The sequence below is a fragment of the Myiozetetes cayanensis genome, unplaced genomic scaffold, assembly GCF_022539395.1.
Source record: "Myiozetetes cayanensis isolate MyiCay16 unplaced genomic scaffold, myiCay2020 scf19, whole genome shotgun sequence".
NCBI classification, from domain to species: domain Eukaryota; kingdom Metazoa; phylum Chordata; class Aves; order Passeriformes; family Tyrannidae; genus Myiozetetes; species Myiozetetes cayanensis.
The window spans coordinates 2,956,278-2,977,603 of NW_026087400.1; the positions used below are offsets into that span (position 1 = coordinate 2,956,278).

A 21,326-nucleotide genomic window follows, 5' to 3' on the forward strand; every position below is an offset into this window, starting at 1 on the left:
TCCTAATAGAAAAATAACATCCTGTCAGTGTAAGTGATGGTGCTTGCAGAGACCTGCCATCCTCCTGGAGCAGCTGCTCACCATGACCTGCCAAGGAGTGGGAATGACCAGCAGGAAATGGGCTGTTCTGCCATGAGGGATGGGGGATTTCACTGGTTTACAGGTCCAGGATATCCCCCCTGAGCAGGGAGCTCAGACACGCAGCAGTGCTCTCCAGGTCAGCAGCACCTGGTTCTCTGATGGAAGAAACACAGTTTCTGCTAAAAACTAGAATATTGGTGAAAAATGAGGTGAATGCTGCGAGCACAGGAGGAGACAGGAGCACAGGGCCGACTGACTAAACACCAAGATCAAATTTTGGCTTTAAAAAGGGGCCCAGACAAGAAGCTCACACCTTGGCCATGTATTAAAACACCTGGAAATCAGTATCTCCCTGTACAAGAGAAAAGTGCTTTGCAAACAGGAAAGGCATTTCTAAAAGAAACCTCTTTTGGCCTGATCTCCTCCATTCCCTTTCCAGGTGGCTGAGGAGCAGCTCTGACCCTGCAGCACCGTCCCAGGTTTGCTCAGCTCCTGAAAAAATTAACACAAACCAAGCGTGGTTCAAAAGGATCCAGGCACAGGGATTAACAGCAGCAACAGCCCCCCAAAGAAACAGCTCAAACAACCAAATTCTGCATATTTGTAAGTAGTCGAGAATCTGCAAGCCTCTCGTGGGCTGAAATTCCCTCATATGCAAAGCTTCTGTGCAAATAACAAAACAAACCCCCAAAATTCCGCAGAGATGACCCAGGTTAATCCCACCCTGTAAATCCTTCCCTGAAAGCCGCACACAAATCCCGGGCTGGTCACAGCACAAAGCAAAGCCCAACATTACCACCTGGTGGAAATCCTCTTTTGCTACAGCCACAAGCAGAAAAAAACCACCAAATTAATTCAGTTTTAGGCAGTGGCAGAGTCTTACACCAACCTCGGGCTCAGTCCTGCACACCGAGGGACCACCAGCAGCTGTGGGTTTAAAACCCACAAGTTTGGCAGCACAGAAAACTTCCTTTCTCTGGGAGAAAGGCAATGAGCCCACATGCAGAGCAGTCTCCACATGCCCACGCTGTTTCCCTTCATTTTACCTACAGATGCCACAGAAGATGCATAAGAAGAAATTTTATTTTTTTTTTTTTTAAGATAAGACAAAATTTACAGATTGATAAATTGTGACAGCCACGGATGACTCAATGTTACCCTAAACACCAACATCAAACCCAGCCACTTAGGAGCCCAGGTGCCAGCAACAGGGATTTTGGACTCTTTGAAGCAGTAATTCAATATTCACATCTTTTGTCGTTGCCGAATTGTTTGAACCCCTGTTGCAGAGACCCCCAATTCCCAGGCAGACGTTGTTCAGCCTGCATTGCTGAACAGCAGAGCACAGCCCAAAGAGGAAAAACAGGGAGGAAAGAGTGACTGCTGAGGCTGAGAAAAACCAGCACAAACAATACAGCTGTAGCTAAAAAAAAGGTCATATGTCTTTCAACTTTTTAGCAGCCCAGATACAGAACCCTGTTCGGGCAATCTCCAGCCTGCTGAACAGTAACCACGGGGCTCTCTGCTGGACCCATCAGCATTTGGGAGCTGGTGGATGGCTGCCAGGCTAAAGGCATCAGGAAAGCAGAGAAGGGGGGTGGGAGAATGCAGAGCTGGAGAGGCGAAAAGTGAGAAACAGGAATGAGATGCAAATGGAGACACAATCAAGGAGTGTGAACTACAAAAAGAAAGAGGTGGGACGAAAAGGAAAAGGGAAAATTAAATGGTGGGAAAGTAGAGTAATGGCTGTAAGAAAAGGCAGAGAAATATAACTGGAAGGTAAAATGGAAAACGGAGAGAAGGGACTGACCAGGAAGACTGATGTGTGCAGGTGAGCAAGGCAACCTCATACACCCCTGCTGAATCAGCCCTTCCCCTGCTCCACTCATTTAGGAAGGCAAAGTCCATATCTGTACCTCTTCAGTACAATCTCCCTTCTCTCTGACTGGAGACCCAGCACCTCAGCCCATCTCCCTGCAGACACCCACACCTGTCCAGATTTCCTGAGCTCCACTCAAACTCACTGAGAACCTGGGGCCTGTGGCAGCTCAGCCTCTCTGCCCCAACCCACCCTCCAAGCCAGGTGAAAAAAAAACAAACCACAAGACATAACCCCCCCCCCCATCACCACTCAAATTTCCCAGCACCTGAAAGGGTGGTGCAAGCATGTTTGACGTGGCAGGAAGATAATATTAAAATCCCAGCAGTGCTGCCTGTTACCATTGTGCAATGGAGAAATCCCAGAGCTGAAGCAGAGACCTGTCCTACCAGAGCCTGCCCTGTGTGATTTTCATGGGAGTGAGGGAAGTGCCACGGCTCTTATCAGTGGCTGAGCAGGAGGCAACAAGCTCCAGCTCAGGAATGAACTTCATCTGGTGGCACCAGTTCCCAAGGAGTGCCTGCAAGAGAGGAAGGATCTCACTTAATGGCATTGTGGTTTGAGCCTCAATGTGTGTTACTGAAAATGCCTTGCTTTTGGGGGAGGAGAGGGGAAATGGATCCATCCAGTCTAGTCCACTGCTTCTGCTTCTTCAGGAGAGTCCAGTGGAACACAAACAGCACAGGGTGAGACTGAGGGGAAGCAGAAAACAGGAGGGAGTGGAAGGAACTGGACACAGAAAGAACACAACAACAAAAAGCCAAATGAGGATAGAGGAGACAAAGCATTTCTGTGCATAACTGTGGTTCAGGGCAGCCTGAGCACTGAGGGAGCATCACTGGCACTGAGGAAAGGCCACGAGAGCACCTGAACTGCAACAAGCACAGCAACACTCCCCCAGGATTCTGCACTACGAGGCAGCGAGCAGAGGTTGTGTGAGGATGCACGAGCCTCCCAGGGCAATGCTGGGACTAGGCAGAGCCCAGAGCTGAAGAAGGATCACAACCAAGCCCCTGCTCTCCAGAGAGCTGGCCTGGGGGTGCAGCCACCGTTCCCCAGGGACTCGGAAGGGATGGGAGCATCAGTAGCCAAGTACAATTCCCATTTTGATATGGGAAGGCACAAGGCAAGGAGCGGAGTAGGAGTGCCACTGATCCACTGTTATCAATATTTATACTATGCCGGTAGCTTATGAGCAATGAAAATATCCAAGGACAATTTTATAGGCCAGATTCACTGCCCACTCGAGACACAGCCACAGCAATGGTTTGCTGCACTGCCTTGCACAGAAAGGCTCTGAGGTCTTCCAAATCCAAAATTCTTGGAGAGATTGATAAATGCATTGCTGGAAGACCTGGAAGAGACCTGGTAGAAGTGATGTTTAATTGTTTCCACCCACCACTTTGCAGTGAGTAGTAACAAAATTAAATAAAACATGATGAGGCCTTTTTTTTACTACTTGCCAAACGTGGATGAGAAATGAGTGGGGACCTGAAATAATCCACGAGTAAGAAATTAGCGATAACCTGGGACTTGCCACTGTGACCACATTGCACACAGCAGCCACACTCAGTCCCATGAACTGGAAGAAAAAGCTCCCCCCACAGCACGGAGTAGAATCGTCAGAGAGTGCTGGGAGCAGAGTTCCAAGGAGCTGAGAGCATCACTCTACACCAGGGAGTGCAACCAGAGCTCAGGGCACTGGTTTACCCCCCTCAGGGACCCCTCTCCCAGGAGGGAGGCTGACCCCAAGTCCTGGTGTGAAGGAGGCATTTACCCCTTCGGAGCAGCGTCCTGCCCGTAACCCAAGGCCGTGGCACAGCTGTCCCTTCAGCGAGGGGAGGGATCCCCACACATTTGTTGTCACCGATATCAAGGAATTTGGTGCCAGGTCTGCACAGAGGGATCCCGTGACACAGGACCAATGACACACTGCTGGTACTGCGGCTTCACACGCTTTCAACCTCAGGCACCCGCAGCCACTTCAACAGGCACACGTGGTATTGGAGGTGCTGGTAACATCCCCAAATCACAAAACAACTAGCAGAGGCAAAATTGCTTTGGCTTCCAAGAAAAAGACACTGTGTGCAGCCCCAGAACAGGCAGCAACTTTTGCAAATATCACAGAATCACAGAATGGTGATTCCACAGGCTGGAAAGGACCTCAAAGCTCATCTCATTCCACCCCCCCTGCCATGGGCAGGGACACCTTCCACTAGACCAGGTTGCTCCAAACCCTACCAGCCTAGCCTTGAACACTTCCAGGGATGGGGCAGCCACAGCTTCTCTGGGCAATAATTCCCTCCAGCAAGCTGACATTGCTCAGACCCACAACTGTCAGTGCAGTCCTGGATTAATCTCTCCAAGCTGCAGAGAAGAAACAGGTTGTTTTCAGAATTTCAGAATTCAGGCAAAGGCTGCCACCATCTGCCTCTCTAGACGTCACTGTCATCCCAAGTGACAAACGGGCTTCCTCGTTCCTCTGCTCTTGGATGAGCTCTGTCCCAAAAGAGCTGCAAGTCAATTGTTTTTCAGCCACAACAACCTTTAGGGACAAACAGAAAAAACCTCCATAAACCATCTTAGCCTACAGTGGAGTGGAGATCTTGATCCTTCTGCTAAATGTCCATCAAACTTCTTCAATTCCATCAGAAATTCACACTCTACTCCTGTCCTGCCATTAGTACTAGAAAGGACAAAAAAAAATTGTCTAATATGGAGTTTAATTCCATGAGTTTTTTTCACCATGGGTGTGGTCAGACTTCCTTTTGCAACAGCCTCTTACAAATTTAGTCTCATCCTCCAGCCTCGGTTCAGTGTCTCTCCAGGTTGGATTAGGCTCAGTTCTTTTAATCTTCCTGAATAGGCCATTTTACCTCTGTAAATCCAGAAGCCATGAAGGAGAATAGCTGTCATAACTTATATCCTGGTTGCCTTTGTAACAGGCACAATCCACTACATTCATGGTTTTACATACAATAGCCAAACCAGACTGATTAAACCCAAAAGAGAACACATTTAAAGGAGCCATTTATCACTGAATCTATTACTTTATAGGAGACATTCTTAAACGAGGACTGGTTTATTAGGCCAGTTCCATCAGAGGGGATGCTCATGTTTTCTGTTTGATGGAAAACTGAATGCTTAAGGGGCAGACACTTTTCAGGGCAGCACAGGAGAAACAGTTAATTGGAAGCAGCTCTGAACACAGGATTGAGCCTCAGAAATACTCTACAGTCAGATCACTTTTAGGGGCATTCTGGAGAACTTTCCAGCATGGGATCCCTGAATTTGGGTCACACATAGTCCAGATCCTTCCTGCAGGACAGACAGTCATGTGCACAGTATCAAAGGGAGCAGAATTAATTACTGAGGTTCTGTAGTGCTGACAGAGAGGAATTGTGGAACACAGCTATGAAAATAAACACTGCCTACCACCAATAACAAATGGTGTTCCCTTTCTTTCTTCCTCCTCCCTTTTTTTTTTTTTAATAAATCAGGAAATTACTTTTGCAACTGCTACTCCTTTGCCCTCATCTTTCATCCCAGAGGACAGTGTCATTACCCAGGCTGTGAAGCATCACAGGCAATGTCAGCCTTCAGAATGTGTGTCATTGATATCTCTATTGTTAATATTACCTATAATTTCTTTCATTGCCTGCAGAACTCACTCAAATCTGTGAAAACAAGCATTGCAAATTCAGGCCTGGACTCAACCAGGTAATTCATAACTGAGAAAGGAAATCATAAACATGGCAGGCTGTAATAGATGCATCAAAGGTGAAGCCCAAAAGAACCCTGCAGCACACTTCCAGGGTTTCCAAACCAGCAAACACACTTATTGGAAGCCTGAATGGTGCAGTTCATGGCCATTACACACCTGGACAGATATGGCATGAAGTTATTTTTAAATTTGGACATGCTGCTTTCCAGTTTGCACATATACCTGCAATGATTTTGCACACAGAACAAACCACTACTTAACTCTGAAGTATTAAAATTCCACTGTGATTATCACTCCCTAATCAAAACTTCCCTAAATTGATCAAGAGGGAATCACAGGTTGCAGCTGTTACCTTGCCTTACTACTGGAAACCTCTAGCATGAATGCTATTGCCTTTAAATATCCAATATTTGAAGGAGGAAGCAAAGGAACATTTTTCATAAGAATCATGTCATAAATTAGGAGGTGATGGAATTCATTTCATCAAGTATTTCCAGAGATGTTTCCCAGTCGGTTTGTTGTTTACCTTAAGTGATCAGAAATAGTCTCTTCCACTTGTTGGGCACGGGAGGTATCTGTGAAAGGCCATCTTTGACGTTTGTCTGACAATTTCCCGTGCTGAAAAGCAGTCTGATTCCCAAATGGACCACGTGGAGCTTTTATATCACATCGAGGGAGGAAGAGTTGCAGCCCAGTAAATGCACTGGAAAAAGCCTCGAGTCATGCCAGGGGAGGTTTAGGTTGGACAAGAGGGAAAATTTCTTCCCTCAAAGGGTTGTCAAGCTCTGGCACAGGCCACCCAGGACAGTGGGGGAGCCACCATTCCTGGGGGGGGATTTAAAAAGACATGTGGCCCTTGGGGACATGGTTTGGTGGCGACCTGGGCAGTGCTGGGATTGGACTCGATCTTAGAAGGCATTTCCAACCTGAACAATTCTGTGATTTTTACAAGGTCACTATTTCTGACACTCTCTCTGTAAGAAACAGCCTCTGTTTGCAAAGTTTTACCACCCCTGGTAACCCCCTTAACAGCTGGTGCCAGTGTAAGCACAGCTTTCCAGAGTCCAGCCTTGCCTGAAATGGAAAGAAACCATTTACCACCAGCTCCTCGTGTCCCACCCTTCAGCACTGTGTCAGAGTCAGGTGGTTGTCACTTGCTGTGGTGCAACTCCCCCTTGGAGCAGCACATTCCATCTGCTCCCACCTCCCTGTGCATCTGCAGCTCACAGGGTGACAGCCCCACCTCCCAACCCCTGTGTGGGGCTCCTGTGGGGCTTCACTGTCATCCTGACAGCCACTGTCACAAACCTCTCTGGCCATTTCCCTCCTCACTCTCTCACAGAAAGCCCTTCCTTCAGAGAAAGGCCAAGATTAAACACAGGTTTGTATTCGGGTCTTGAAAATGGACTCACCTCCAGCATCCCTCATTTTAACCTCGCCTGCTCATCACTCCATAAATATCAACCTGCAAAGCTCCGGACATGTTGCAATTTAGATCCACGCTGTCCCCTGAGATTTAATGCCTCCTGAATGTCCATTCATCCTTATGCATCCCCTGGGGACAATATCAGAGCCAGAGCTCTATGAGAAGATTGACAGGCAACCATTTTATGAAATATTTTCCAGTGAAAAATGTCCGCAGAACATCTGTTGGACTTTAAAACGAAAATTACAGCAGCTCATGTGTCCTACACTTCTGACAGGTCAGATAAAAGCATTTTTAGATATAAATGTATACATTCATATACAAATAATATAAATGCCCATAGCTTAGTTAGATATAGTTAATATTATTGTATGTTGTCACATTGTTTCAATACTTCTACACTGCTTAAATAAATATTTATACATATAATAATATATACCAATGTTAAATATATCATTTAAAGGCCACAGTTCACAAAGCCAGCCAGCTGTGTTGAAAAAGAGAAAAGGGCAATTTTTACAGAGAGTGGCCTTTGCCCAGAGCTGGGGCTGCCTTCTAGAAACTGCCTTTTTGGTCTTAGAAAGTTTCAGAAGTTTAGTTTAACTTTGTTCCTTATCGAAAAGTAATACTTTCTTGGAAGATAAAGACTGTCATAAGGATGGCTCAAATCTGAGCAACCTCAAAAAGAGCATTTTCTTCCAGAGAGCCTGATTCTTCAGCTTAACAGGCATTACTCAACAGAGAAACCCCATTTGTTTTCCCTTTCTTTGGCTGGACTTTGCCTGTATCAAACCCAGCTCCTTTCCTGCAGCACAACTGCAGCCATCAGTCCCCTTTAGCCACAGAGCAGTGCCCTTTTCCTTCCCTTCCTTAGGGGTGTTCTCCCACATCAGGCACCTTCCCAGTTTTCCCTGCCCAATTCCACGGCATGATTTTGTTTTTATGCATTTATCCTCCATCACTGCGACCTTCTCTAATTTCACCCCCCCTCCTTTGGCTGACTCCAGGCCCAGCAACTCTCCAAACAGGATTTCTGTGAGGAACACACCACCTCTTCCCAGGAGATCTCACCAGTTCATCCAGGCCTCCTTCCTGCAGATCATGCCTTGGATTTTGCTCCCTGCTTTCCAAGCATCACCAGTGCCAGGGCTGCACCCACCGCCATCCGCTGCCATTTCACGTTCCAGCTAACCAGAAGTGGTTATTATGAATCTGAAATGGTTCTGTCTCTCCTTGCTCTCTGCATCAAAAGATCAGTAATTGCTCAGCTGTCCTGACACAGCACAGGAGCCCAGACACAAATTCCCTCTCCTCTGGCAGGAACCTGGGATGGTCCCAGCCCTGTGGTAACAGCCCCCGTTATTATCCCCTTTTCCTTGCACCACTACAGGAATAGAGGCACAGGCTGTGCACCACCAGACTGGCCTGGAATCTACAGAACAGCCCTCTGAGTTCACACACCAACTTGCAAAAAATATCTTTCCCCTGTGAGCAGCCTTATCCTTGGCAGGATGCTCCCAACTCCCACTCCTGAGCGTGTTCCCGTGGAAGAACATTCCACCAGACTACAGGATGACCGAGCGCTCAAGCAGTCACACTGAACAGCGATATGATACGACAGCAAGAAAGTTTCTGGCCTTTATTTGAAGGCTTTTACCAGTTACAGTAAGAATTGTCATTGCAAACCAGGAATTTTTTTAAAAAAACGAATAATAAAAGTTAAAAAAAAAAAACCAAAAAACATCCACGAGGTCACCTGCAAGTAAGACATGTTGGTACAGAAAGGAGATGTGCGCTTTTGCTTCTTCCATCCTGTTTGTTTTTCCAAGAACTGATAAACTAAGATACTAGGAAAGGTTGGATGCTATTGGAATCATTCCAGCAGGTGAGCATTTAAAATTAACAGCATATACTGTACCAGGGTAACAGAGTAGCTACGTTAAGTCTATGGGTTTGAGTTGGGCTTATTGTAATTTGCTTCCCAAAAAAGGACATTAAAAAACAGATTATGCCAAGGTATCTATAACAGAGGCATAAGTTGACTCTGTGAGTTTGTCCCCATTCTATTTATAACTCATCTTGGTAGCAAAGAAGTGATGTAAGCAACTGGAAATCTGAGCAGCGTGTGACTGACCAGATTGCCACCGCAATTCAGCTTTATAATGCACGTCCAATATGTCCACACATCCATCAGCCTCCCAAGGCACACCAGCAGGAATTCTGACTCAGCATTCTCCTAGCAGGGAAGGCTATTTACTTGCTTTGTCCAAAATCAACCCATCTGATGACCTGGGTGCTTCCCAGTTCCACGCACACAATCCTGTCAGAAGGAGATTCGAAGCAACCAGGTCCCAGTGCACAACTTCTGACCTCTCAAAAAGTCATCTTCACCTTCAGCCACATCCTGCTGCCATCTTTTGCTTTGAGTTGCTGGAATAATGGAGTATTTAGAGTCGAAAAAAAAATATGCTTCCGACTTCAAAGTGAGGAAGTAATGGTAGAGAAGATTTTATGTGCATCAAACCCCAGTCCTACGTCTGCGCTCGTGCCAGTCCAGCCCCAGCTGTGCCACACCAGCAGGCAGTGCCAGCAGTGCCTGTTCTCCAGAGCAAGGCACCCACAGAGCCCTCAGGGGCAGGGAGGGTGCTCCCCAGCACGGGAGCAGCCCTGCAGGGATCGCTTCCCCTTCCAAGGTCAGATAAACCCCATGAGTACTTCTCTGCAGATGCTGGTCTGTGCACACAGCTGAGACAGGAAAATTGAGGCTCATCTATGAAACGCACTTCAAATCAAACAAATCAACTCAGTTTACAGTCAAGTCTGCTCACAGAGCCTGTTGACAGAAACAATTAACATCTCATTTGTTTATAACTAATAAACCAGTGTTTTAGCAGTTTTAAAACACATTAAACACACACATGTGGCAGCATTCCTGTTACACAGCCCCATTCCAACACCACGAGGAGGAGGAAGTCAACACCACACTCACATCCCATCCACTTGTGGGAGGGAAAAATAAAGAAGGGAATAAAAACAAAAACGAACTCAAACAACCATTTCCCCCCAGCACACTCCAAAGAAAGTTCCAAGATTACTGTTACTGAGGTTAGCAATGCCTGGGGCTGGAGAATGGAGGCTGAAATTCCAGGTCCTGCAAGCTTCACCACGAAACTACCACGAGCTTCAGCTCTGCCTAATTGTATCTGAAAGCACGAGAGACTCCAGCAGACATGACACTCTTGAAATACAGAACTTTATTTAGAAACTGCTTAAAATAGAAAAACCCTGTCAAGAAAAATCCAAGTCAAATATGGTTTCTCAGTAAAATGGAGTTTTAGGGCAACAAAAGTCTAAAAGGCCACAAGAGAAATAGCACCACTGCAATTTTAAACAATGGCTAGATACTTGCATTTTTGGCATTCACTGAATTTGGGTTTTTCTCTGAACTTCACAAAGATTCATGCACTACACAATTACCATAAAATGCTCTCCTACACACATTTTGGGACAAGCTACCACCAGAAACAAATGAATACAAGCACAACAGGACTGATCAATCTCAGTAGTGAAGGGGGGTCAGAAGTCTTGCAGGATCTTGCCAAACACAACAGTAATGAGGGGCATGATAGCAAAAAAGGACAGTTAAGGAAAGTATTTTAAATATTAATATTTAAGTTAGTCTCAGTACTGTATTTTCTGCAATAACATTAGCTCTGTTAGCCAGCATCTTTTAGTTTTTACCCCAGAAGACTACTGAACTGGCAAGTATTATTAATATGCCCTGGTTTGAAGGGGAAAAAAAAAAAAGAAGAAAACAGAAAAATATCATCCTCATATGCTCAATTCACTTCCATTCAGAGCCAGTTGCACAGTGCAAGTCCTGTTACAACTTATTGGGTGTGATCAGCATTCCTTGGGATGGGACAGGGAAAAATGAGAGACCAGAAAGGATTCCAACGGAAATGAAAATAAACAGAACAAATAGAAACAAGAGCCGGGAAGAAAAATTATGTCTGAAGGACATTTTAGGCAGTAAGACTGGATGCCCTTTGCTTTGTTTTTCTTACAGAAAACACAGTACGTTTTGGCAAAGCCACAATGCCACAGAGAAAGGCTTCAGCACTCTTCAAGGTAATTTATGTGTCTCAGCTGTTCATACTCCCTCTAATCTTGTGACAGGCAACGTTAAGGCCCATTTCATCGAGAACTAATCACTTAGTAAGCAGCTTTACATAGGAATGGAGTTTTGTTTTAATAGCCCCTTTTGAGCACTTGCTGACACAGTGAGATTGCCACGCAAGGCCTCTCGGACAGCAGTGAATGGAGTTAAACAAACGTCTACCCCAATATGAAGCACATAAAATCTCCCATCACATTACTTCAATTTGGCATATGGAAGCATATTTTAAATACTCTTAAGGCATTTATTATAATTTCTGTGCTGCAATTTCACATTAACTCAATCTTTTCTGTGAGTCAGAGTCTTTAATTTCTCTACTGCACACCACCTCAGATACAAAAAGAGTCTTCCCACAAACCAGTGTTTTACCAGCAAACCATTCTGCAACGAGTTCCAAATATTCAGCCTCTTGCTCCCTAAATATACCACCTCGATGTGAATACTGCTCTGCTACAGCGTGAGAAAGAGCTCCTAACTCAAACCCACTGTAAAAGTGAAACTTCCGCAAAGTGCACTTTAAGAAGAGGTACTTTTTGCTTATGAAAAGAAACCAGTGAGTCCTCTAAGAATAAAGTGGAGTATTTTACAGTTAAGCACATGATCTGGGGCAAAGAATTCTGATGTTGCTGCTCTGCTGGTACAGTATGTGGTCTGTTAATACTCTTCTTGTTCCTCCTGCGGTGCTCCTTCGTCAGGTATCACAAAGCCTTCCTGAAGGGGAAGAACACAAGTGCTTTAATGAAAATCTGATGTCAAACCAGTTCCTAGCTACTCTGTGTGCCTTTTCTCCCTCTTTTACTTCAGATAGATACCCCTAAGTCACTATTTACAGTGTCAAGATGTATTACCAGAAGTATTTTCCTCATCTTTGATCTATTTGTTACACACTTCTCATGAAAGGCCGACCTTGTTTGCTGCCTGACTATAATTATGCTATCTGCTCCTTTATTACAGGAAAAAGCTAGGCCATAAAGTCATGGAAAAAAAAAAAGTAGAACTAGAAGGAGCCCTGGAAAGCAAACCAGCTTCCAATTACAAGAGCAGGGAGGAACTGTGCAACCCAGTTTATAACAGATTACTTACATCTGTGGCATAAAGAATTTCCACAATCCTCTGCAACACTGGATCATTCTCCCCTTCATTCTCCTGGCAGATCAATTCAATGTTCCTCAATTTGCCAAAGTAGAAGTCTCTCTCTTTCTCCAGATCTTCAACAGTAAGTTTCAATACGTTGATCTGCCAAGGGGCATCGACAATAATTTATCCACCAGAGACAGAATTCAGTAGGATCTATGCAAAAGGCGGGTCCCCAAAGTTCTCAGAAGGGTGTTGATATGCAAAGCACTTCAGCAGTAACCAAGATATGGGGGGAGGGGGACTGTGAGAGGAGGAAAAGGGCTATTTCTCAAATTGTAATATTATAATATTATTGCCACAACAAGCATCCAGTCCAACACAGGCAAAGCCACTTGGAAATTCTAAAGGCTGAATCCATGAAATAGGTAAAGCACCGCCTGCCTGCAGTCCCCCTTGCTCACACATTCTTTCACGACAACTCTCCCGCTGACAGCAGTTTCAGTTGTGTTGCACCCAGGATTTCAGTGAGGGAGCAGCTGCTCATAGCTCTGCTGGAATGCTGTGAGAGCTGCAGCACAGCTGTGGAAATACTTACAAACCATGCTATGTGTGACACGGCACACACTGGGGTTAAATGTCTGGGCACTCGTGTGCAGGAGGGGTTTCACTCCCGTCAGGAGAGCAAGACATTTTAACAAAGCCTTCCAATTACGTGATTTTAAATGAGCTGACTGGACTCAGAGAGTTTTCTTCCGTTTGCCCAACCCAGACATTTCACACTGTTGGAGAAGCAAACCTGCACACAGCTCTGCCAAGCAGAGGTCACTCACAGGGCTGTGCTGAACCCACCTGCTCGATCAATCCGGCCGATTCGTCGTCTCCTCCACCCTTTTTGACCATCCCAGACCCAGCCTTGGGAGCTGCTGGGGTCCTCTGTGCAACGATGGGCCTCTGTGGGGCTGCAAGATTAATTCACCAATTAACTCTAATTAATTCTCCGTCCCATAAAGCTACTATCTCCCCTTCAAACACGCTTAGGCATGTGAGAGTTTGAAGATATGTATGTTCCTTCCTTGACTCCATGTGTGTGGGGGTTTGGCATGTCTCAGCACTAATCCTTGCCATTTTCTCTTTAGAGAAGACTGTTCTTTCTGTAGGCTCAACACCTGGGCACTGCAGCAGCCTCAGTGTCTGAGCCTAACCCTTCTGAAACAAGATGCAAAATACTATAAGCCCATACACTGATTTTAAATAGGAACCCAGCCTTCATTTCCCCAGAGTTTCTGATGATCTAGATAATCCTTTAACTAGTTTCTCTACCTGCACTGCCAGTTCCAAGAGATTTCCTGGGTTTGTTCATGACTGGAGCAACAAGGTTTGGTGCTATTGTGTCTTGGCCTTGTCGAGCAGCAACAGGATCATACTCCTTCCCGTCATAGTTTGCATCAAAAAATTTTTTGAACCACTGAACAAATTCAAAGTTGTCCTGAAATTTTCCTTTCACTAGTTTGTCCACAGGAATTATCTGAAGTAGGGGAAAAAAAAAAATAGTCAGACTCATGTTAAGGGTAAAGAACTTCTGTATTTTTATATAAAGTTTGAAAATGAATACACTCAGAAGGCATAAAAATCTAATTATTGTCCAGTCTAGAGGAAATCCTCCTTGACCACAACTATCTCAAATAGTAGGATTTTTGCTAATAACTGGAATGAAAAACAAATCAGGCTCACTGTGAGAGTCCAAGTAATTTTAAATAATTCTGCAGCAAGGTTTCTGCTACACCAGGCTCACACACAAATCTTCCTGTCCACGTGGAGCTGGCTCAGGCAGTGCTGGGGCTGACAAATATGAACTGCTGACCAAATCCACAGCCTGCCAACACACAGAACTGCTACAAGAGCAAAACATCACCTTTATAGCAGATTCCAGCTCCTCTGGAATGAGGTGTGTAACTGAAGGTCATTAAAAAGATGCAGCAAGTAGAGAAGTCTTGTCTGTAGGTCACGAGCTGAGGGACCATGACCTGGCAGGGACCAGGAGCCACGATTGTTACGTGTCCACAGATTCACAGAATGGTTTGGGTTGGAGGGGACCTTAAAGCTCCTCTCATTCCAACCCCCTGCCATGGGCAGGGATACCTTCCACTAGCCCAGGTTGCTCAGAGCTCCATCCATCCTGACCTTGAACACTTCCAGGGATGAGGCAGCCACAGCTTCTCTGGGACACCTGTCCCAGTGCCTCAGCACCTTCACAGGAAAGAGTTTTTTCATAATGCCCACTTTCCAAATGACCATTCAGCATTTGGAAGCCACACTGGTTGTCCAGATGTGGACAGACTGCACAAGCCACTGTCCCCAAGCAGAGACTGACTCTGTGTTGGAGCTGCTGCCAGCACACAATGAGATGTCTTCTTAAAGAAGGAAAAAGCTTTGACACAGAAGTTCTACATCCTACCAAACAAACAGTTTGTCACTAATATCTGGATAAATCCCCCTTCCATAGGCAGAACTGTCATTCAATCTGAACGAGCTTTTTCACAGATCTCATTTTCCCTCACTAAGAATCACACAGTTTAACATCTGGAGGTATTTAAAAGCTGTGTAGATGTGACACCTGGGGACATGGTTTAGTGGTGGCCTTGCCAGTGCAGGGGGAACAGCTGGAATCAATGGTCTTAGAGGGCTTTTCCAACCTCAACAATTATACAGTTCTATATACTGGTAAAGAAGAACTTGAAATCCTCAGGACTATCACAGCAGTAGGTTATGGGAGCACACCTCATATAAAGATGGTCCAAAAAAGGAAGTTCAAGCAAACCTTATCTCAGAGAAATGTCAATATTAGTCTGTGGCACATAAGTTGCACAGAATTAAACATTCACCTCATCATTAGGAACTAGAAACCTGTCCTTGGCTGGAGTAAAGCAGATCATGTCCTGAATGAAATGAGGAGCCCAACGCAAACCAAAACCAAGAGTTTTGAGATTTACAAACCAAAAGCACATTCTGCTCCCAGATTTAGTCAACTCTAAATCTGAAAGCACATCCCATCTACACTGGCATTAAGAGCACAGAGAAATCAGTCACAGCCCAGCTTACTTTGTCAACACCCATTCGTTTAAAACCTGCTTGTAGAACCTTGAAGTTTTGAATGTACTCATGTTCCAATTTTGCTTGAAACTTCACTTTCTTGAGTGCTACAGAACCTGGGAAGAGCATGTCCATGAACTGACAGTATGCAGCACCTGCCAAAAGGAAAAGAACACAAATCCTGGGGTCAATTAAGTCAGCTCAGCTCACTAACCTTCACAAATTACTTTGCAGTTAGATCAGCAAACTGACCTGACTCACTCCTCAGCTACACAAGCCCTTAAAGGCAACAAAGGCAAGAAAACAGGAAGCTTCAGTCTCCTTTTTTGTGCAGCATGGCCACAGATAAGCTTATGGGAGCTGCAGAACCACACTTTTGGGCTCTTTACTTGAAGTCTTATGAATTAGAGCAATCCTGCCTCCACAGTTCCAAGGTAAAAAGAAAAATCCAGTGAGTAATTTGACTTTCCTTTCTTCGTGGATATCAGTACAGATCTGAGATGTTACATGTGTCCAACAGGCATGTAATCTCCTCTTAACAACACTAATGGAACTAAACCAGAAAAAGCATTATTCTAAAAATTGTATTTCACCATTATCCAAATAGTGATACATTTACTTCCTACAAATAGAACCTATACACAATTCAAGGTGCCCTCCAAGATAAAAGGCCAATTAAACTGGATTATATTTAAAACAGGCCTTAATCAAAGAACTGAAATAAGATAGTGTTTCTATTAATTTTAAATCCTTCATGTCCTCTAATTCAGCTCTTGTTGTAATAAGAGCAAGAGAGGGATTCAGTTCAGCCACAAAGGGCAGACAATCGCCTCCAAAAATTAGGTTTTGTAGAATATACACACACAGTAAAAAAAAGATATTTTTAAACTAGATCCTCACTCTGAAGTGATGATACACAAGCACGTGCCACTGAAAACATCAGCACAACATCTGGAGCACTATTCCCCCACCAGCATGAATGAATTAAGGAGTAATGGGAACCCTAACCTAAGCCATCAAACAGCTACACAACAAGCTTTTGGGAGCATTGCCCTGAACTACTCTATTAATCTCAACCACATCCTATAATAGTTCACTTTCCCCCAAGATGTTTTGCAGGGGCTCCCACTTTCACCTGCTACCAAAAGACTGACATCATCCACTGGTGCAAATTTAAAAAAACAAAAAACAAAAACAACAACAAAACCCAACACCAAAAAAACCAATTCTTGCTGTTTGCTCTCCACTGTCTCTCAGTTCACTTGCTGCATAACTCCAATCCCAGCTCAAACACAGAGGACTTGCCAGAGACCAGGGGTTTGCTCACTATTGGCAGTCTGAGAGATAAGCATGATCAAAAGAGGGATCACAGCATAAGCCAAAGGTCATCTTTTGTGCATTTATGCAACCTCAAACTGTTGCTGTTACTACTGCCCTTGCCAAAGGCAGCAAAGCCAGCTTGGGAACTCCTGCTCCCCCAGGACTATGACAGCAAAAGCCACTTCATACCTGCCGAGGCACAAAGCATTTCTGCAGACACAGGAAAGGGACGTTACTCAGCGTGTACATCAACAGCCCTCAGCCTTTCCCTCAAAACAGGCGAGCTGAAATTCTGCAGAGCCAGCACTAATTACCCTCACTTCAACAGCACAGGGCTCTCACAGCATTCAACACTCACACCAGTGCACAACCTCTCTGCTTTGCAAACCAGCACTGCACACAACAGGGTTTTAACCTGCCTGTCCGAAAGCAGACAGTGCTGATCACTTCCTTCTGTGGCTGTAGATCTTCAGTTCCTTCACCCTTACAGCTTTCTCTCCATCATCACATCAGACAAAAGCCACCACAAACACCTGTTCAGATGTCCACCTTGAGTCCCCTGCTACTCTGCAGTCTTTGGGACTGTTTTTTCCAGGTTGTATCAACAGTCCCAAACTTATTTTTAATTTGTTCCTCCCTTTATTCCCATGAGCAACACCTTAAGTCAAAGTCACTGTATGAGCTACACTTCCACTTTTCACTGAGTGCCTGTTGCAGCTACCCAAATTATCTCGTACTCAGGCTGCATTTTTAGCCTTGGGTTTTTTTCAGCTCTACAGACTATTATCTTTTATTCATTCCTACAAACCTCCTCCTTCCACACTCCCCTCCCTGCTATGACACTTGAGTTCATTTCTGTACCACAACAACTTCCCCTTTTCTGCCTATAATGTACATGAATTTCAGCTGCGCTGAAGTCGGCTCAAGATCTGTTGACACAGACTGACGTGCCCTGGGACCAGAAGGAGTTGCAAAACTCCTGCAGGTGACCCCACAAGTCACCAGTTAGCCTTCCTCACACTCCAGTGCTCTTCCACAAGAAATCACGATTGTTTTTGCTAGTTGTTTAGACATACTCTACCCATTGAGACTAAATGCTTAATTCCTCATGGGAAAGCATCCTCTTCCTCAGAGTCTTTTTTTCACATTATAGCCCATTCCTTACAGCACCTATGCTGTAGTGAGTCAGGAGAGCATGCCTTTTCATTACACTGACATTATTAACAACCACTTCAATAACACTCCAGCCATAACTGGCTCATAACGCTGACCACGGATCTGTTCACACCAGGAACTAAGCCAGGAGCAGGGCTCCAGCAGGGCAGCACAGAGGGCTCACACTGCACAGCTGCACCTCTGCAGAACCAGGGTGCACATCCCATTTGGGACTCTCTTTGGGACACCGACCCCTCACCTGAGCACAGCTGTTCGATCTTGGTCAGCGTCAGCTGCAGAGACTCATTGATCCACGCCAGCATGTCATGTCGGCTCAAGTTATCGCTGGTCACTGAAGTAGAATACACATTCACTGCCATTTTCTGAAAGACACAACCAGAGGTGTGAGTGCCGCAGGCGCCGGGCCCCCACGCTCGGGGGCTGCGGTGGAGCCGCTTCCTTTGGAGCCTCCCCGACACAGCAGCGAGTGCATCGCGACGGAGCTGCCCGCCGACAACAGCTGGGCGGACCCTCCCTGCCCGCGGCCGCCCGGGGCTCGGCCCCGCGATCCCCCAGGAAAAATTCGCACCGAGGCGCTCACGTGGGAACCCGCCGAAAAGGAATCACGGCCGCGGCAAGAAGCTACTCATCCCCTCTTTTCCCGGGAGCGGCCGGCACGCTCCCTGCCCGGCTCAGGGTATCTCCGAGGGATCAGCCCCGAGCGGCCGCTCCCCGCCCAGCCCCGGCGGCACAAAGCGGAGCCGCCGCCGCCGCAGCTGCCGCCGCGGGGCGGGGCACGGCCCGCTCATACCCCCCCTCCAACCTCCAACCCCCAACCCACCCTCAGCACCCCCCGCCGGCCGCTCCGCTCCGCTCCGCCACCGCACCCCCGCCCGCCGAGGGGCGCGGCCCGGCCCTGCAGGCCTCGCGCCGGTCCCCTCACAGCGGCGGCGCCCCCCCTCGTCCCCCACCCCGGAGCGCGGGGGTCTCCCGCCTCGCCTCGCCCCGCTCCCCCGCGGCGGCCCCGAGCCCTGCCCCGGGCCCGGCCCCGGTACCTGCGCCGCGCTCGCCCCGTCGGCCCCGCGTTCAAACCGGCCCCGCCCGCCCGCACCGGGACCGCGTCACGCGCTCGCTGCGCGCCTGCGTCACGCGCGCGTCACGGCCCCGCGCGGGGAGCGCCGCGCGCCGGGACGGGCCGGGCTGAGAGAGGGAGGGGAAGGGCGGGACCCGTTGCTAAGGGGCGGGGCCAGCAGCAGCGTTGCTACGGGGTGAAAGGCCACGCCCATCCGCCACGCCCCCGCCCCCGCGGGCTCGCCCGCCATTGGCGGAGCCGGTGGCCCCGCCCACACCGAGGGGTCCCGCGTGCCCGGGGGGTCGAGTGGGGATCGGGGACGAGGGAGCGGCGAGGGGTGCAGGGACCGACCCCGGGAACAGCCGGGACAGACCCCGGTACAGCCGGGACAGACCCCGGTACAGCCAGGACAGACCCCCGGTACAGCCGGGACAGACCCCCGGTACAGCCGGGACAGACCCCGGTACAGCCGGGACAGATCCCAGTACAGCCGGGACAGACCCCTGGTACAGCAGGGACAGACCCCGGTACAGCCGGGACAGACCCCGGTACAGCCGGGACAGACCCCGGGAACAGCCGGGACAGACCCCGGTACAGCCAGCACCGACCCCCCAGTACCGACCTCTGGTAACAGCCAGTACCAACCACCTGGTACCGAACCCCAAGTTCAACCAGCACCGGCCATCCAGTACCAACCACCCAGTACGGACCACCCGGTACAGCCAGGACCAGACCCCAGCACAGCCCAGCCCAGACCGATGGGCTCTTGTATTCCAATCTAAAGTTTAAGGGCATTTTTTCCTGAACTGGTAGAATTGTGCAGTCCTGCTGCCGCCCGTGCAATCCCGTCTCGGATGGATGGCTTTGAACTCGTAAGACACACATTTGTTTTCAGTTATGTGGTAAAAGCTGAGAAGTCAGGGTGAGGGAAATTATTATGCCTTGCTTATTTCATGGTTGAGTCCTCACCGGTTCACCAGATCTTTGGATAATGAGACACTGATTGCAAATATTTTGGAAAAACAACCTTAGTGTTAAAAGGAATTGACTATGTGTTGGTCAGATCTGATGGGGCTTTGAACAACCTGGTGTAGTGGAAGGTGTCCTTGCCCATTAGGTTTTATCCCCATTTGGGACAGGCTACATCTTCACTGAGTAGCCACAGTTGATTCCTGGCCCAGCCAGGGATCAGACTCCCCTCTAGAGCCCGACCTACCCAGCACAGCCAGCACCTGATGCCTTGGTGTCACTGGGCATGACCTCAGCAGCAGTGGGGAAGGGGCACTCCAGCTCCCCAGCTGTGCCCCTCCTCCTGCCGTGAACCCCTTTTTTTTTCACCCAATAAAAATGGTCCAGCCATACAGAAATACTCCTTTTTAATCAGACGTGATAAACGGTAAACTGCCAACATGGATCCCCTGTCTTTCCCACGTGGAAAACAGTGGAATCATGTGGACAAGGCAAACTTGGGAGTTTCCACACTCCGGATACAAAAAAAAAAAAAACCATGTAAAACGTGTTCAAAATGATACATTTCTATCATTTTTAGAAGATTGTACAAAAACCCGCAACATGTTCAACAATAAAAATCCTTAACCTAAAAAAATAGCACCAGGGAGTTAGAAACCTTTAAAAAGTATTAAAAAGGCATTTCTGAAATCCCCCTCCCTTAACAACATTTTATAAACACATAATAAAAGGCAGTTCTTACAGGGAAAAACATTTCAAGGAAGACTTGTCTGCTACAATTCTCATCAAGTGAGCTTAATGCCAAGACAATTCTCATTCCTCTTTTATCTTTGTTTACCTTCCCCAAGTCCTTTTTTTGTTTCCCTCATCTATTTGTTTTCCTTTTGATCAGATAGGAAAGGATGTGAGATCTGGAGTATAAGATCAGGGATGCTGTGGAGTGGAGGACACATGTTTGCTCAGTTTGGAAAAATCAAACCCACCAGAGGGGTCCAGAGCAGAGCACGCCTGTCACCCACAGGCCCCATGCTGGGCTCTGAACGGGAACTTCAAGGAGCTGGGATGAGGAATTAGTGTTGTGGCTGGGCTCCAGCTGGACACAAGGATCAGAGGTTGGCGAGGGGTCCAAAACCAACCGGCGCAGCAGTTGGCAATGCCAAGGCTTCCTGAACACCCTCAGCACACACAGAACCCACCCTGCCATCTTCCCAGCCCAGGGTCGGGTGACAAAACAGTGCTACATGTCCCCAAGAAGTGACAAGGAGCACCTCACTTGGCTTTCTACAGCGTCTTCTTAACTAAGGTGTGGGGCTTGAGCACATGTCATGGAGAATGAACCCCTCAAACAACACT

The 21,326-nt window shown here is 47.2% G+C and overlaps 1 protein-coding gene across 2 annotated transcripts; it reads right to left on the minus strand.

Annotated features, from left to right (window-relative positions):
- Positions 1–8,720: 8,720 nt before the first annotated feature.
- Positions 8,721–19,120, minus strand: MAPRE1 (microtubule associated protein RP/EB family member 1). Of its 2 annotated transcripts, none has more exons than XM_050313428.1 (7): positions 18,988–19,120; positions 18,192–18,315; positions 15,467–15,612; positions 13,688–13,892; positions 13,217–13,326; positions 12,374–12,526; positions 8,721–12,001 (listed from the first exon to the last, which is right to left on the minus strand). In XM_050313428.1, the coding sequence occupies exons 2-7, from the start codon at positions 18,310–18,312 to the stop codon at positions 11,945–11,947; spliced, it is 792 nt and encodes a 263-aa protein (XP_050169385.1). In that variant the 5' UTR covers positions 18,313–18,315; positions 18,988–19,120; the 3' UTR covers positions 8,721–11,944. The 2 variants fall into 2 exon arrangements, with proteins under 2 accessions (XP_050169385.1, XP_050169386.1); XM_050313429.1 differs by lacking the exon at positions 18,988–19,120 and adding an exon at positions 18,522–18,540.
- Positions 19,121–21,326: the final 2,206 nt, after the last annotated feature.

Excerpts from the sequence above, each read along its gene's own strand:
- MAPRE1 (XM_050313428.1), bottom strand. The coding sequence starts at position 18,312 with ATGGCAGTGAATGTGTATTCTACTTCAGTGACCAGCGATAACTTGAGC. Across the intron at positions 15,613-18,191 it reads GATCGAACAGCTGTGCTCAG|GTGCTGCATACTGTCAGTTC; the intron begins GTGAGGGGTCGG and ends TCCTTTTGGCAG. Across the intron at positions 12,002-12,373 it reads AAATTCTTTATGCCACAGAT|GAAGGCTTTGTGATACCTGA; the intron begins GTAAGTAATCTG and ends CTTCCCCTTCAG.